Here is a 19066-nt window from a genome sequence, read left to right on the forward strand (position 1 = left end):
AGTTTGTGGTTGGTGGTCACACCAGACTGTGAACGATACCTACGGCCCAGGCCTGGGTTTATCGGCATCAGTGAGAGTGCTTCTGGAGCAATTTCCTCCATTTTCTGAGCACGTGCCTTTTTTCCCAGGCATGTCTTTACATCCTTGTTGCATCATGAAGTCACGGAATACAGATTCACAGAAAATAAATATTATGCAAAGCATGGATCTTTTATTCGTGGATATGTGATTTTCCATGAAATATCAACAGTAAATTAATAAACTAAACATAAATATAGGTAAGATATTTTAATTACGAACTTCGGCAGTCCAAACATTTTAATTGTTCTAGACTTAATTTTTAGTCCATGATGCAGCCATATTAAAATCTGTGACCACCTTGTATTTTGTATCCTTTATTATATTTCCATGGTCCGTGATCTATCCGTATTTTGTCAACCACCGGAGTATGTGCATGGATTGTTTTGAAGTCCAAGCTGTACATTATGACTCAGAATAATGTGCTACTACTTGGGGGGGGGGGGACTTCCATGACTTCCTAAGTTGCATGCATTTATTTACCTGAGTGGCAGGACCAACTGATAGTCAGGATTATAGTTGCGGTGTGACTGCAATAGACTGGAACTAAATTCAGGCATACAGTAGTTGTAGGTATAATTATCAGCGTTGAGACCAGGCCCTAATTCAGTCAGTTGAATTTAGGATAAGGATTCTCATCTCTCTATTTACTTATAGGTTATTCATAACTCAAGTTTTCTGATGAAATTAATACTCTACTTTTTGATCTTTTCAGTTAAGCCATTAAAAACATTCAGCAGATTTAATTCTATTTGTATTTTCTCTTTTAGATGTGGTTTTACTCCTAGTTAGCTTTGCTACTGTGCTAAATAATGAATTATTTTTTTCTATTAAGATAAACTGGAGAGTTGTGCTGATCTAGCGACAGTAAGTCGTTTGAAAGACCCTCCTTCCGTGCAATTTGGAAAGAAATGTTTAGCTTGACGAGGGCAAATACAGCCTCAATTACATACCGTATAATGGCGCCCAAATTACGGGCTTGTCAAAAGGCCCAAAATAGAACATACGAAAATCGCCCAAATTGCAGACCCTCCAGGATTTCGCGATGTTGCGATTTACAACTTCAACGCAAATTCAACCAATCCCCGCGAATTCAGGGCGGTGTTGCAATTATATCCAGTCACCGCAACGTTCCTGCAAATTTGACCAATCGTTGGCGTCGTCTTGAGGTGACGTCGACAAACTACCTTCCGCCTTACTTCCGTATATACGTTCAAGAGAAGCAGCATGTGTGCAGTGTTGCCGGATTGGGCGGTTTCCCGCCTAATAGGGCGGTTTTAAGTGCATTTTGGCGGGTTTTGAACATATTTTGGGCTGGAAAACGTCAGCAGTATCTGACAACATTGCATGATGTGCGAGTCAGTGTTTATGTAGGCTTAAATTCTGTTAGTGAAAGTGTGTTATGTTTACAGTGAAGGACTGTGTGCACTTTATTTTTTTTACTTAGTACAAGAAATTAATGGATGCCAACATTTTTGCCAAAATGGTATTTTATTTTCCATTGTTTAGGCAGCTTCAGCATCATACTGTGAGATTCTGTTCAAACTGTTTTTTTTTTTTTTTCTTCTATGAAGCCTGAGCCATTTATTTTATTAGTTTATAATTATTGTTTAATTTAGTCTTCAGGAGAGACTGCCTGCACACAGTACTAGTATTAATAGGTTTTTTTTCTTACATGAAAGCTGAGGCATTTATATTATATTTTAAGGTAACTTCATCTTGTGCTGTGAGGTTCTATGCACTTTAACTTTTGAACCAACAGGTGCATTTGGATAAGTAAAGCCTATTTTTCTGCATTTTTTTTTTTTTAGTCCTGGTAAACTTTTATATTGGTAAAGTTGTTTATAGGACCATTTCTCAGTGTCTGTTTTTTTTTTAATCAATAGTTTTTCAGTAATAACTTAATATTTAACATATCACTCAATTTTAATCACTAAAAGAGAAAATCACAACAATTTCTTGCAACTTTCACTTCCTCCCGCAATGTAATCGCAACAAAAACCTAAAAAACACCGCAACTTTCATCGCAGTTTTTTGGAACCCCCCCCCGCAACATCAAACATTTTAGCCCGCAACAATCACAAAAAAGGCCCGCGAAATCCTGGGGGGACTGAAATTAGAAGAAAAAAATCCTGTATCATAAGGGTGGAGAACCCAAAATATTTTTAAATAATTGTTAAATGTCATTTTTTGGCATATATATTTCAATTTGTTGTTCAGTCGCTTCATAACATGAAGTGAACATGAAATGCGTCTACCGATTACCGTAAACCGTGTCTGAGTCTCTGATGTCTGAATGTCGTAAAATATACTTCCTTTGTTTGTTGTGAAATTCTCAACGATTCATTATAACACGTGGCTGTCGGTTTGTGATAATTCTAAGAGTAGTAACTTTAATTGTGTTGTTGAATGACTGTTATACTACTGGACCTATTATTAATATATGTAAAGACGTACTACAAACTATTTTATGGTTATTATATATTGATATCTTGTTTTATTTTAACTGATATATTGTTGAATTGACACATTCTAGCTTTTTCGATATGTATCAATAGCTTAATTTAGAGAGATACATATGTCATATTTTTGATATTTTGATTGTTCTAGATCATTATTGTTTCACTGTTTGAGATTTTAAAGTTATCTGCTGCCCATACTCTTGTGCAAATAGATTGATATTACATATTGTTTCCCATTTTTCATGCATATAAAAAATTCATGAACTATTATCTTTTTTTATTTATTCAGAATGTTGGAGAAAACTTTTGACTTTTTAGATACAACACTACTTTATACTTGCACATGATTATGTAATTTCTATTATTTTTATTGCTCGATATATTTATAATTGGTTAAAAAAAATGCTAAAAATGATACATCAAAAATTTTCGGCACGCTACGCGTGAAAATAGTAAAAAAGAAAACATTATTTGGCTCGCTACACTCGCCATGGTGCCCAAATTAAAAACCTGTCTTTGCCCCTGCTTGATTCCTTTTATGGTCTAATTTTCAAGTGTTCTACCTCAACCCTTGTGGTCATTTATCCTTCTTAAAACTTTAGTTGAAATCGAGTGTATTTGATGGGGGGGAAAAATTGTTGGGACCTGTAGATTGTGCTTGAGATCCGTGGTTCTCAGTATGGGGTCTGGGGATCCCTCTCGGGGTCTATGAAGCACAGCCAGATACACCATGATTTTGAAATGGTGGAAATAACCTGCCATTATTTCAGTTATTTTCCATATAAATGTTAAATGTAATTTAATGACTATTACTACAAATGTGGTCTCTGGGTGTGAAGTTCTCACACATTTAAAAAAAAAAAACTCCAATAAATGGGTAAAATATTATTGTACCCATTTAAATATGACTAATATTTAAACAACTGGATTATGTATGTGAAATATAAATGAGGTGGTTGTCAATTGAAAGGGTTCCTGGCTACAAAAGTTTTAAGAGCCCCTGCTTTTGATCAATTTCAGGTTGGGCCAGCTAACCTGAAAATTTTGCTTTTCCAACTTAGGTCTTGGTGTTTGTCCATTCACGAAAGGAGACAGGGAAGACTGCACGAGCAATCCGGGACATGTGTCTGGAGAAAGACACGTTGGGACTTTTCCTCCGAGAAGGTTCTGCCTCCACTGAGGTCCTAAGAACTGAGGCAGAGCAATGCAAGGTCAGCCTTTACTCTTGCAGTGTACTCATACACCACATAAATCTGTCCATGTACAGCTGCAAACTCTATTTCCAGAAAATTGGGGATACTTTCCAAAATGCAATAAAAACAAAAATCTGATTTTGTTAATTCACATGAACCTTTATTAAACTGACAAAAGTACAAAGAGAACATTTTTCAAGATTTTTACTGACTGACTTCATTTGATATTTACAAAATACAATAAAGTTAGAATTTGATGCCTGCAACACTCAGTTGGGACAGAGGCAAAATAAGACTGAAAAGCTTATTCAAGTAACACCACTTTGGAAGATTCCACAATTGGAAGGTTAATTGGCACCAGGTGAGGGTATTGTGATTGGGCATAGGTGGGTTGCATCCGACGTTACAGCTGCCTCATTAGATATCATGGATGCAAATGGCGTGCCTTTTGGCGGATGCCGCCTTTTTCACGGCTGTCTGGGGGACTTGTGCGAATCGTGCAGATCCGCTGAGGGGTTTTTTTTGGGGGGGGGGGGCGTTGGAGTGTCTGATTATAATTTCATCAAAGTAAATTCTGTATTAAAATTACTAAATAAGCAAATGCTGTTACAGTCCATGAAACATAGGAAGTATAAGTATGAGAAGAAAACAGTAAATCAGAAAGCTGTGCACGTAAAGCCAATTGGCTGCGCGCCATTATCTGTTGCTGGCTGCACTTCACTGCACGCACAAGGATTTCCATCAGTCCAACGTAAGTTACGTAATTGGCTTTACGTGTGCAGCGTTCTGATTTACTGTTTTCTTCTCATACTTGTACTTCCTATGTTTCATGGACTATAACGGCATTTGCTTATTTAGTAATTTTAATGCAGAATTTACTTTGATGAAATTATAATCAGACACCCCCCCCCCCCCCCCCCCCCCCCAAAAAAAAAAAAAAAAAACCTCATCAGATCTGCATGATTCACACAAGTCCCCCAGACAGCCGTGAAAAAGGCGGCATCTGCCAAAAGGCGCGCCGTTTGCATCCATGAGATATGTAAGACAGGAAGTGGTGGTCAGCTAAACTCATTGTTCACAAGCTGTTACTATTGCTGGGGCACCTTCCTACTTGTTAAAATGCCCTACGCTTGCATTTTTTGGGGCTGTTTGAATCAAACAAACCGTGAAACTGAAGTTTCTTTTGGGTTCCCCGTGAAGTGCTGGTAAGGGTGAAGGAGCAAAAGATTTTACCAAAAGATGACAAAGGTGGCTCTTGAACCTTTCATTGTGATGGGAGTGGAGTCAAAGAATGCTAGAGTTTGCAGTGATCACTTTGTGAAAGGTTTGTAAATTCCTCTGATGTATTTCGCTTGAATTTGCAAATAACTTTTCTCACCATTTTCCATTGTTTTGAAGTTCAGGAGACTCTCAAGTCCTCCAATGTGTTTTTATTTCCTGTTTGATCGTGGTTGCCATATTGTAAAATAATGCGCATGTTTTCACTTGATCAGAATGTCTGTCTGAGGAATCTTTACATGGACGATGATGTAGATTGGGCTCCGACACTGAGCTAGACTGATAAGATAATGGAGATGATCCACGTAAACACAAACGCAGAGCTCACAAGTTAACAGCACGAAACTGCTTACCCGGCCATGCAGTTGCTGTGAGCTGTGATAACTTGTCCATCCCATTTCTCCAATACTCAGGACTTTAAAGGGGTTTCTATAGATCTTTGTGAATGATTCAACTGAGAGAGAAGAGCAGGGAGGATTGAGAATCAAGTGGCTGTGTTTGTTTACACCTGGTACTAAAACTTGTAGTGTCCTAGTAAAGATGTGTACACAACCTAAACATGCCTACTTGCCTGGGTAAGTAACCCAGCCGTATATAAAAAGATGTACGCCTCAGTGCTCTTCCAGGTTTTCATCGGTTTGTCTGTGTAGGACGATGTCTGCAGCATCGGGTGGTTTGAGATGTCGGGGAACTCAATAGATATAGATCATTTTCAGCTCATAGGAAAAATCCTTCTTTGATAACATGTAAGGATCTAGCCCATTGCAAAGAGCAACTTTCTGAAGGTATCTTGACCGTGCGTTGGCCTCTAAACTGCAAAAATAGATGCTTTCATAAGCTTTTTGCGTAACGGCGGCCAAATTGGTTTACCTGACCACCACTTCATTCACTGGAAGTAAACTTGGCAAGCAAAAGTCACGTGACTGAATACAACCTATAAAAGGAGCATGCACCAAAGGCTCAGTCTTTGAAAGCAAGGATGGGTTGTGGTTCACTCCTTTCTGCAAAAATTTGAATTGTTAGTCAGTTCAAAAAGAATTTCTGAATGTAAAATTGCAGATAATTTTGGTGTTTCAAAATCTACAGTACATAATATTGTGAAAAGATTCAGGGAGTTTGGAGACATCTCAGTGTGTAAAGGGCATGGTCAGAAACCACTGCTGAACATGTGTAACCTTCGAGCCCTCAGGAGGCATTGCCTGAGAAAAAGCCATGCTAATGTGACAAATATAGCCACATGGGCTTGGGAGTTTTCAGAAAAACGTCTCTTCCCTGGAAGTTCATGCTTATTTCAGCAGGGTAATACCAGACATCGTTCTGCATGGGCTTGGACGGTGTGTGCTTGACTGGCCTACTGCCGATTTAGATCTGTCTCCTATTGAGAATGCATAGTGCATTGTGAAGAGGAGAATCAGACGGGCGACCACGGACTGTTGAGCAGCTGAAGTCTTGTATCAAGCAAGAATGGACAAAAATTCCAATTGCAAAATCATAACAATTAGTATCCTTGGTTCCCATATGATTTAAATGTCATTAAAAGGAAAGGTGATGTAAAACAATGGTAATACACAGCAACCTTGCTGTAACAAACTCTTACTATAAACTTCCACGTATAATGAACTAAGCTTATGCCCCCCACCTTTAATGACAGAGTCGGAGTCTTCAGAAAAAAACATCACTGAGCCATGTGCTCCTCTTCCTACCAGAGACAAACAATAAGTAATCAAATCCAGTCAACAATGTGTTAACACCATAAAACAAAGGCTTAATTAGCCTTGCTTAACTGCCGATCACGAACAGTTATTGAGAACAGCAATCACTGACTTAAAAAAAAAAATCCCTTAAAAGGACTTATTTTGAGCTAAAACCAGTTTTACTTGAGTTTTTACTCCATTAGCATTTGTTGTCATGGCTACTCAAATGTAAGATATTCTCTGTCAAAACATGCAGGTGATGGACTGCAATCGCTGGAAGCGTTTTATTTAAAAATGCGCTGGCAAACGGATCCAAATCAGTGATTAAAAGTCAGTTGAGAAACAGGCAGTGGTCAAGCGAGTCACAGACAGGATATCAAAGGCAGAGACAAAGGATAAAATACAAAACTGAGTTGGAAACCAGAATATCAACACTGTGCTACACAAGGCTTGGTACTGTGAGACACAAGGTACATCGTGTATACTTTGCAAAGTCTGTGTATAGTGAGTTTTATAAATGAGCCCTGTGATTGCGCTCTAATCCGGAACAGGTGCATGGTAATGAGTCCTAATGGCGCTAAACGTGTACGTGAGTCATAGTTTGAGGCACGCAGATGTGATGCAGTCAAAGACACACTGGGCCGTCTAAAGCATGGTCAGAAAGCAATGGATTTGTTTAAAGAATATGGTGTCCCCAAAAAAATCAATTTCAGCTTCTTAAAGAAAGAGTTCAGAGACTTTGTCCATAACTGCAAGCAACATGACTGGCTGAAAAGAAAGCTGCAGCAAGCAAACAGTGAGTGTGACTCATTTTCTTTTACTTCGTAAATGTATAAGTGAATTAAGCATATAAATTAAACACTGTTGATCGTGTTTTACGTAAGCGTGAGTGAGTGGTGTGACAAGTGAGTCCATTTCAGTATTACGAATTTGTCGGTATAATTAACTATTTGGATGTCCCCAAGGAGTTCGTTATAGCAGGTTGCAGTGTAATGTCTCTCCCAACTTTTTTTTTTTTTTTAACTACATAAGTGTGTTGCAGACAGCAAATTCTAACTTTTTTTATATTTACAAAATACAATTAAGTTGGTTAGTAAAACTATTTGTACTTTTGTCAGTTAAGTAAAGGTTCATATAAATTAACAAATCAGATTTTTTTTTTTTTTTTTAAGTTTTTATTGCATTTTGGAAAATATCCCAAATTTTCTGGAAATGGTGGTTAGTGTTTTAACTGCTGATAGGGTGCAGTGTGAGATTTACAGTCTTGAGATGGAACATGATTGATTCAACTCGCGCAGTAATGGACTCCCTCCCAAACATTACAGTACGTTTTTGGTTCAAGCAAAAATGAGTTTTGTAGAAAAACACCTCATAAACATTGCTTACTAGTCTCATGGAAATGCACCTTTTTGATCAATTATGCACCTTTGATCTGATCAATTATGTAGAATCTGGAGCTAAAGGACCTATTGCCATATGGCTTTGCCATCCATCATGCTGGCATGACTAGAGTGGACAGAACATTGGTTGAGGATCTTTTTGCTGATAAACATATACAGGTAAGTGTAGTCAGCAGTTTCTCAGCATTTCTTGGACAGCTTGCACATAACTGGACATGTTTACATGCAGAGATGCTTCCCCAGTCCAATTAAATGCATTCTGGCTGCAGATTCTAAATGAATTGTTTGTACCCTAAACTGGGTGTGCTTTAGACGTTTCTGCTCATTTGTACAAATGTATGTAGCCTGTTCCAGCATTAAGCTGATGCATGCGGGGAACAGAGTTTTTCAACATAGTGGCTTTAATAAAGATACAATGGAATGAGGGGGATGGAACACACCATTTATTTATATTTTTTGTTCTTTTGTTAAATAATATAAATGGAAGAATGAATATTGCCTGTATTTGTGTGCTTAATGGCCTGTCAAGCATGCGCTCTTGTGCCTTGCATTCTTGAAAGGGGCTGCATGATTTGAAATGGCTCCGTACTGATGAAGGAAAATATTCCTTTTAAATTAAATGACTGAATTTGGCTGAATGGGTTTGGGGTTTTTAAGGGATTCAGAATCAGTATTACCATAATAGTAATCACAACAATGGAAGGAGTCGTGCATGTTCAGCTCTTTTTGTGAACTTTATGTACACTACCGTTCAAAGTGACCCCAAACTTTTGAAATTTCCTTATTTTTGAAAGAAAAGCACTGTTCTTTTCAATGAAGATCACTTTAAACTAATCAGAAATGCACTCTATACATTGCTAATGTGGTAAATGACTATTCTAGCTGCAAATGTCTGGTTTTTGGTGCAATATCTCCATAGGTGTATAGAGGCCCATTTCCAGCAACTCTCACTCCAGTGTTCTAATGGTACAATGTGTTTGCTCATTGCCTCAGAAGGCTAATGGATGATTAGAAAACCCTTGTACAATCATGTTAGCACAGCTGAAAACAGTTTAGCTCTTTAGAGAAGCGATAAAACTGACCTTCCTTTGAGCAGATTGAGTTTCTGGAGCATCACATTTGTGGGGTCGATTAAATGCTCAAAATGGCCAGAAAAATGTCTTGACTATATTTTCTATTCATTTTACAACTTATGGTGGGAAATAAGTGTGACTTTTCATGGAAAACACAAAATTGTCTGGGTCACCCCAAACTTTTGAACGGTAGTATATGTATATGCAGGTTTTGATGGTGAAAATATCGGACAAAAATTTTTTTGTCAGATAAATTAATTCAGATTAGCCTCAGTTGGTTTATTGTCTTCTAACCTGAGGTATATGCATGAAGCTGTTGATAGGATAACTGATTTTTAGGCTGCCTGTCAGTGTAGCTAATGATCAAGCATGGAGTACTGTTTATACAAAAAATTCTTATTTCAGGTACTGGTGTCTACAGCTACATTAGCCTGGGGAGTTAATTTGCCAGCACACACGGTCATCATTAAAGGTACACAGGTGTACAGCCCAGAGAAAGGCAGGTGGACGGAGCTAGGAGCTCTGGACATCTTGCAGGTAAGTTATTCAGTGGGCTGACTGCACTCATTCCCTCTGACACATTTCCATTTTGAAATTGTGCTTTTGAGTTTCTTTTAGCACTTTTCATATTGGTCAGTACCATTTATCTTTGTAATGTGGTTAAAATGATTGTCCAACATAATAAATTCTTCATTTAAAGAACAAATGAAAGATAATGAGTACTACTGCACAATGTCTCAAATTCAACAGCTTTAAGTTTTCATAGCTTCCCATTATTATTATTGAAATTACTAAACATACTTTTACATCCGATAACATGGCTAACATTTGTCATGTTAGCGAATGTTATTGTTTTAAATTAAACAGAAAAAACCCACAGTGATGTGCTAAATTGTCTCAGAAAATCACAGTAATGCGGGCACTAGAAACAAGTATCCAGTTTTAACTGACAGCACCCTGTTTGCAATCATCAGACCTCTTCATCCCAGGTGAGACATAAGGCTGCCACTATATGCTTCCATCTTTGCCGGTCCTTAGCAATATGTTGTGCTTCGCCTTGGGTTAGGTTTAACTCCTCCAGCTCCAATATTGTTCTCCATGTTTTTGGACGTCCCTTCTTTCTCTTACCGGCTGGGGTCCACCTTAGAGCAACCTTCGGGATGCGGTGCTGGTCCATTCTCAAGACATGGCCAGGCCAACGAAAACGGCGGCACTTGATTTTATCGACAACACTGCGATGGCTTGTCTTTCTGTACAGATCTTGGTTGGATATTTTTACCAGCCAAAATATACCACACGTTCTTCTCAGGCATTTATTGTGGAACACCTCCAATTTTCTCATGTCACTTTGTACGACTCGCCAACATTTCTGAGCCATATAAGAGCACTGATTTGACATTACTGTTAGTCAAATCTTTGTATGAAGACTGTACGGTTTTGATTTCCAGATAGGATGTAGTCTTGCAAAGGCACTTTGGGCTTTCCTGAAACACGTGACAATGTGTCTGCTGGCTGCATTATCCGTGCTCACGATACTTCCCAAGTACGTTAATTCCTCCACCTTTTCAAGAGGTATGTTTACTATGATGGGTGTATCTGTAGTTGGGTTGATGTACATAGTTCGTGTTTTGGTGATACTGATGTTTAAGCCAGTCTGCTCTGCAAAGCTATGCAGTCTTGGTTTTCTCTTGGAGATGGTTATGGTTGGAGGATAAAGGCTAGATCTTCAAGCTGGGAAAATGTAGTCCACTGGCTACCCCTTGGTTTATCTGCTGTAGTTTTACACGTAATCAAATTGTTGGCAACTAGGAAGAGCATTGGTGAAAGGATACAGCCCTGTCGTACCCCAGATGTTACAGGGAACTATTTGGACAAGCTTCCATCAAGGATAACACTGCATTCAAAATGTTGGTAGAACAACTCTAAGGTGACTGTCTTAGGAGGAACTCTGTAAGACCTTAGGATCTTCCATAAAGTGTCACGATGTAGGTTGTTGAAGGCCTTCTTGAAATCAATGAAGTTGATGTAAAGCAGGCAGTTCCATTCTAGACATTGCTGTATGATGTTCCTAAGAGTGTTCCGAAAAGGCTAGGATCTGGTCCGTACAACCTCTAACTTTCCTAAAGCTGGCTTGCTTTTCCCTCAGCTTGATGTCAATAGCTGAATTAGTTCTGGTGAAAGAGATTCTGCAGAACACTTTAGATGGTACAGATGGCAGAGTGATGCCGTGCCAGTTGTCACAGACCTGAAGGTTTCCTTTCTTCGGGAGTTTTACAATAAGTCCTTTGGACTAGTCATCTGGGATGGTGTCTTTGTCCCAAATGGAAAGGAAGAAGTTTTGTCAGAACCTTTGTTGAGGTTTCAGTGTCTGCCTTCAGCATTTCTGCGTGGATGATGTCAACTCCGCAGGCCTTTCCATTCTTCAAGGCTTTGATGGCACGTCTGACTGTCTTCACTTGGTGGACTGGTGTCAATGTCCAGGACAAAGTCAGCTGCTGGTGGATTTGCAGACTTGCACGGTTTTGGTCTGTTAAGGACTTTGTGGAAATGTTGGACCCAACGCGCTGCGTGCTCACACTGTCGTGAGATTATTCCCATTCTGATCTTTTACTGGGGCAGAATGACTGACTGGTATTCTTGCCACAGAGCTGTTTTAGTGATTTTATAAACAGCACTCAGTTCCCCTCTAGCAGCAGCGCACACACCTTCCACAGAGGACCTCTTGTCACTCCTAGCACTTCTCTTTACTTCACGGTCCTTGAATTTGTAAGCTGTTTTGGCCTTTTGCAGTAACTTTGATTTAGTGCTCATCATCCTGGCCTTCAGGTCTTGCCTCTTTTAATTTTCTGCCATGTTCTTGGTGTCAGCCATTCCTTACGTCATTATGGAAACCAATGCAGCTGCTGGCAATAGTCATTCTATAATTTGGGGTACATCCCATGTTCATTGATGTGAATAAATATTATAACTTCATCTCACGAATAATATTTGCATCCTATGCTTCAGTTAATTTGAAATTTGTCATGATCCGAAATTGACAGATTTTGCCATGTCCCTTTTAAAAACGCATGCTAATTTTGAATTTAATGCCAGTAATGTTTCAAAAAAATTTGGGACAAGGGCTTGTTTGACTGTTGCATCAGCTCTACTTTTAACAACGCACTGTAAATATTTGGGAACAAATATAGAGAAGTCTTCTGGACTTACCCGGAAATCCGGATATTTGACAAAACTCTTGAAAATCTCCGGTTTTCCAAATGGAGAAATTTATTTTTCGGATTTTTCGCGTTCCTAGACGGGGCGTAATACTTCGCATCATCCTTGCATAGACGCAGTCCTTAAATAGCCCAAACATAGTTAATTGATTAAAGACAGGTGTTCTTTGTTAACGGCGTGCGTGCCGGAGCTCGTTAGGCGCGCCCGCCCAAGGCGCGCCTTGAGGTGCACGAGCTGAGGCGCGCAGGACTGACACCATTCTGTGCAAGCGCAACACAATCGCACTAGAAAGCGTGTTCAAGCTGCCAGTGTAGCTGCAGTCTTTTTAGTTGTGAACTACAAGTATTTCCTCTTGTGTTAATAATTTGCCATGTTAAAACAAGCAAAACTTTCCTCCTCCTTTTGATGTGAAGAGAGGTAAGCAATTTTTTATTATTTTTTTCCATCAAAGTTGCATTTTGTGGTTTCGAAGCTAAGTTTTAGTGCCGTTTCTAGAACACATCAAGAAAACGTGGAAGAAACTGCAATAATGGAAGAGCCAGTTTCTAAGCTGCCTAAAACTAGAAATATTAATTTTATTTTTTGTTACATACGTAATATACTCAGGCTGCCAGTCAGTGTGTGACACACACACACGCGCACACCCTGAAAAATCCTAGCTATGCCTCTGATTTATATGAGAAATTTGGTATTCATTGGTGTGTTTAAATTTACAGACAATACGAACTAATGTAAACAATTGGCTTCAACTCGCATAAATCTAAATTGGAAATGTTTAGTTCACTTTAGCTTCTGCAAACGCACAACTCGACTAAAAGATTAATAAACGAGGCTCAATGTCCCCAACCTTGAAACCTGAAAGCTTGAGAAACTCTAACAGACCTTTTACTTTTTAACAGTACTGTTTTGAGATTTTGCTGAGTTTACCTTCAACTGTCTGATTTTTTTTTTTTCAAAGTAATGAACTGTGTAGCCAGGAAAATCACTGCGTTTTCTAAATGCACTCCTGAAAATTACTCATTAACTAGGGGAATTAAATTTGATATTTTTGACATGTTAATCATTAATGTACATGAAAGAAAAAGGCTTAAAAGTTATAACTTGTTTTAGTGAAAATAAGTACTAAAATGCACTAGAATGCAGGGTTTTGCGTGCTATGTTAAAGTTTTTTCGGGGGACGTTGCCCCCCGACCCCCCCCCCCCCCCCCCCCTCCTGAAGTGGAAATGCAGCGATTTCCACTTCAGAATCATTTCTGTTTTTTAACGCAGTGTTGTCTGAGGGCTTGAAGATCACAGGCAGTCATTATTGGTTTTGTCCCTTGTAAAGATTTCTCTGGATTCTCTGAAATTTTTAATGACATTATGTACCATGGATGATGTGATCCCCAAATTCTTTGCAGTTTTACATTGAGGAACGTTATTCTTAAATTGTTGCACTGTTTGCCCACGCAGTCTTTCACAGAGTGACGAACCCCTCCCCATCTTTACTTCTGAGAGACTCAGCCTCCCTGGGATGCTCTTTTTATACCCAGTCATCTTACTGACCTATTGCCAATTAGCCTCACTTTTTGGGGATTAATTCATTTTTAAAATGCGTTACACAACTGTCTTTTGTTGCTCTTGTCCCAACTGGCATTAAATTTAAAATTAGCATATTTTTCAAAAACAAAATTTCTCAGTTTCAACATTTTAGCCTGTTGCATTTGTACTATTTTAAATTAAGTTTAGGGTAACCATGATTTGCAAGCCATCGCATTCCGTTTTTATTCACGTTTGAGTGTCCCAACTTTTTTTGTATGTATAATATAGATGCAAGTGTTTTACTGGGAAATACGCCACTCGTATTTTCACACAAACTACATCCGGATGGCAACCAATGTGTGATGTCCTGTCTTGACAGCCATGCAATATCATAAACCATATTCAACACTCATTCTCCATTGGGTAGAGTGACATAATACACGTAGGATAAGCGATATGCTAACAATGTTGCATGCTGTCAAACCAAATGAATGAAACCCGCAAGAAAGGAATATAGTTTTTTTGTTTTGTTTTTTTTTATCCGTTGAAAAACTGTCCTGTATGTATAATAATGAAATAATATTGGCTGGTTTTGAGTGGTATATCAGATATATTCCATTCAGCTAGCATGATATTGAAGGAGTCAAAAAAAAAGTTCAGTATCATGCTAGCTGAATAGAATATATCTGATGTACCATGAATAAAATCCAGCCAATATTATGATTTATACATGCACACACTTCCAGTTTTACTCTTGTAAACAGAAGGGAACTGTCAGGGCCTTCTCGGTCTTCAGAGAAGGCTCAAACATATCAGCATTTCAAATGTTATATTTAACTTATTTCCTTCTTTAATTGCTTTCATTCCTTAATAATTTCATTATAATAATTCTCTTCTAATTTGTCTTCATTTTCTATCAAATTTGCTTCAGAACTGAAAGGGTTACTCTCCTGAAAACATTAAAATAGTTATCCAGTGAGGGGTGGGCTATTTATTTTATTTATTTATTTAGGTCTTTAGGCAGAGAAGGGTTTAGAGCTGGCTCACTTATTGGTTAGGACTTCATTGGCAGGACAGAAGGCCATGGCAGTGTATTTGTGCAGGAAGTGACTACTGAATTAGCCAGTCAGATTTTTATTTATCGTGGGAGGGACCTAAATTTTATCACACTCGGCCTTCTTGAAGGCCAGCGCAAGCTGAACCTCAACTTGACACCATGAGCGCGGCAGTGAAGTCACCTTCCAACCGGTGTAGTGTTAGTGAATGCTAATAAAGCAGTCAAGCCAGTGCTATCGAGAGCAAGTAGTACAGGCTAACAACTGAGAAACTAAGGCTACATCCACACGACAACGGCAACGAGATGTTATTTAAAAATATATCGCGTCCAAATGGGCAACGATCAGTAAAATATCAGGTCCATATGGCAACGCAACGCTTGCTGAAAACGATGTAATACACATGCCACACCTCTAGGGGCGCTGTAAGACGGTCCCTTCGGAGACACCAGAACAATAGAAGAAGTAAGGACGCATGCGCATAAACTATTATGCGCGAGACTTCATATTAGCCACAAAGTCAGGAAAATCTGTTCGTGAAATTACATTATAATGACCAAATACAATGAAAAGTATTTTTCCAGTCTCACCTGTGAAAGGTAATCCCATGTGATCTCGTTTGGACGGCAAACCTGTTGGTACAGTTAAACGCAGCTAATCTTTATTCTCCGCTTTGACCTATCCAATATGGTGGCGAGGATGACGTATGATTCTACGCGGAAGGCGGCGTCTTTAATGGTCCGGAATAAATTGAATGCTACACGTTGATGGATTAATTTCTCACCTGTGAAAGGTAATCCCATGTGATCTCATTTGGACGGTAAACCTGTTGGTACAGTTAAACGCAGCACATGAATCTTTATTCTCCGCTTTGACCTATCCAATATGGCGGCGAGGATGACGTATGATTCTACGTGGAAGGCGCCGTCTTTAATGGTCCGGAATAAATTGAATGCTACATGTTGATGGATTAATTTGCTCTTCTACGCCCTTTTTGAGGAAGGTATTGTAGGACTTAAACCAACATATGAAGAGGTGAGATCGCTCCTTTTTTTCCCTATTTTTGCTGGCGGGATTGACTCTTCCCTAAGGGCAGAGTCTCTCTCTCTCTCTCTCTCTCTCTCTCTCTCTCACTTTGCACCATTACACAATAAATATTCACAGTGAAAATATTTTGTAAGCGCGTTTCATGAACCAAGTTATAGGATTTGTTGACAACTCGCATCGAGTTCGTTACACTTCTACCCGGCGTGAAGCACTCACAGTCATGTGGTTGTGACGTCATCGTAAACAAATCCGTTCTTCTCATCCAGACGACTTCACAACGGCAACGTTGCCAGATCTTTACACTCTGGAACCCGTTCTCAAAAAGATTGCGTTTTGGGCACCCAAAACGCTGGTGCCGTGTGGACGCCAGGCCTAAACGATAAACAGTTGTATCGGAGTCACCTGAATCCGTTGCCGTGTGGACAGGGCCTAAGATTTCTGTCTCCAGACTCTTCTTCCACACATGCTCGCCACGGTAATTTTCACTCGTACTTAAGTATTTCCCTATGTAATTTGCGCTAGCAGCAGTAGCACAGATTGTTACTCTCACTCAGGATCTTAACTCATAATACTAAGGTTTGATGAAATTAAACATTCTAAATTAGAAAAACATGGCCAAATGTTAGACTAGCATTTGGCCATGTTTTTCTAATTTAGAATCTTTAATTTCATCAAACCTTAGTATATACTAGTGCATCTCAAAAATTTAGAATATTGTGAAAAAGTTCAATATTTTCCATCAGTTATTTAAGAAAGTGAAAATGTTATATATTATAGACTCATTACACATTAAACTAAAATGTTTCAAGCATTTTTCTATTTTAATCAGTATGGCATACAGTACAAAAACATAAAAAAAAAAAAACCCATCTCAGAATATTAGAATATTTTCATTTCGAGTTTGAGTAAAACAGTATGAACACAGTGTATCTCTTGGTCTAGTTCAGTACATACAACCACAATCATGGGGAAGACTGCTGACTTGACTGTTGTCCAGAAGATGATCACTGATGCCCTCCACAAGGAGGGTAAACCACAAAACGTCATTGCTGAAAAGGGTGGCTGGAAAAGGTGCACAAGCAACAGGGATGGCCGCAGTCTTGAGAAGATCGTCAAGAAAAGTTGATTCAAGAACTTGGGAGAGCTTCACAAGGAGTGGACTGAGGCTGGTGTCAGTGTATCAAGACCCATCACGAACAGACATCTTCAAGAAAGGGGATACAACTTTCGCATTCCTAATATCAAGCTACTCCTAAGCCAATGTCAGAAGTGTCTTATCTGGGCTAAGGAGAGAAAGAAATGGACTGTTGCTCAGTGGTCCAAAGTCCTCTTTTCAGATAAAAGTACATTTTGCATTTAATTTGGAAGTCATGGTTCTAGAGTCTGGAGGAAGAGTGGATGGGTACAGAATCCAAGGTGTTTGAAGCCCAGTGTGAAGTTTCCACAGTCTGTGATGATTTGGGGTGCCATGTCATCTGCTGGTGTTGGTCCACTGTATTTTATCAAGTGCAAAGTCAACACAGCCATCTACCAGGAGATTTTAGAGCACTTCATGCTTCCATCTTCTGATTTCCTTTTCCAGCAGGACTTGGCACCTACCCACAGTGCCAAAACTACTACCAAATGGTTTGCTGACCATGATATTACTGTGTTTGATTGGCCAACCAACTTGCCTGACCTGAACCCCATAGAGAATCTATGGGGTATTGTCAAGAGGAAGATGAGAAACACCCGACCCAAAAATACAGATGCGCTGAAGGCCACCATCAAAGCAACCTGGGCTTCAATAACACCTCAGCAGTGCCACAGACTAATCATCTCCATGCCACACCGCATTGATACTGTAATTCATGGTAAAGGAGCCCCAACCAAGTATTGAGTGTATAAATGAATATACTTTTCAGAAGTTGGACATTTCTGTATTGTAAATCCTTTTTTTGATTGATCTTAGGGAATATTCTAATAATTCTGAGATACTGGATTTCTGATTTTCATGAGCTATAAGCCATAATCATCAAAATTAAAACAAAAAAGGCTTTAAATATTTCACTTTACGTGTAATGAATATAGAATATATGAAAGTTTACCTTTTTGAATTAAATTATGAAAAAAAGGAACTTTTTCATGGTATTCTAATTTTTTGAGATGCACTAGTATGTTATTTACCAGCTGGGAGGTAGAGGTCTGCGCGGGTTGGATTTTTCAGTCCCGCCCGTGCCCGCATTGTGCAGTCCCACTCGCGCCCGCAAAGAATTATGATTTTTCAGTCCCGCTCCCAACCGCGCCCACAAAAAATTGATTTTCAGTCCCGCTCCCGCCCGCGCCTGCCATATTTTGTCCCGCTCCCGCCCGCAGATCCCGCATGATGCAAACGTTCGCATTATTTCTCAGGAAAGTTCTTGTCTTGACACAGCGTGATGGTGCCCCGCCCCCTACTTTGAGTGGATTTGAGCATAAATATCTACAGCTCACGTTCACGTTTGTTATTATTTACCTTGTTTCTGAATTCAGCATGTAGTGTCTCTAATAATAATAATTAGTGCTGTCAAGCGATTAAAATATTTAATTGCGAATCGCACATTTTTGTCACATGAGAAACCATTGTAATTCTCTGATCAGCATAAAAAAGTGAATGGCCTTGCTTTGTACCATGAGTGAAGTGCTTTACTGCTTGAGTTAGTCTACAACTCTAATCAGAGAGACAGGTTACACAGTGACGGTAGGCTTGACTCAATGCTATCCCAGAAATCCTTCCTGTAATATGCAAATTTGGCCGCCTCTGATTGGACAGCCAAATTTGCATATTACAGGAAGGATTTCTGGGATAGGATTGAGTCAAGCCTACCGTCACTGTGTAACCTGTTTAAAACACGTTTTTAGTTAGCGGGACTGCAGCTTATCACCGCTCCCGCCCGCGCCTGCATATGTGCACTCCCGCGCCTGCATATGTGCACTTCCGGTCCCGCAGGGCTCTACTGGGAGGTCTGTATCGTGAAATACCGTGACCAAGGTCTTGAAAGTACTGACTGAGGTCCTCTGGGCCGAGGTC

The 19066-nt window shown here is 39.3% G+C and overlaps 1 protein-coding gene across 1 annotated transcript in view; it reads left to right on the plus strand.

Annotated features, from left to right (window-relative positions):
• The window catches only part of snrnp200 (small nuclear ribonucleoprotein 200 (U5)), a 153248-nt gene that overhangs the window by 52976 nt on the left and 81206 nt on the right, over nucleotides 1-19066 (plus strand). The window contains exons 17-19 of the mRNA XM_060931753.1: nucleotides 3602-3751; nucleotides 8154-8264; nucleotides 9584-9715. Coding sequence (XP_060787736.1) covers nucleotides 3602-3751; nucleotides 8154-8264; nucleotides 9584-9715 — 393 coding nt within the window. The remainder of the gene's footprint in view (nucleotides 1-3601; nucleotides 3752-8153; nucleotides 8265-9583; nucleotides 9716-19066) is intronic.

This window comes from Neoarius graeffei, chromosome 10, assembly GCF_027579695.1.
Source record: "Neoarius graeffei isolate fNeoGra1 chromosome 10, fNeoGra1.pri, whole genome shotgun sequence".
Lineage (NCBI taxonomy): Eukaryota > Metazoa > Chordata > Actinopteri > Siluriformes > Ariidae > Neoarius > Neoarius graeffei.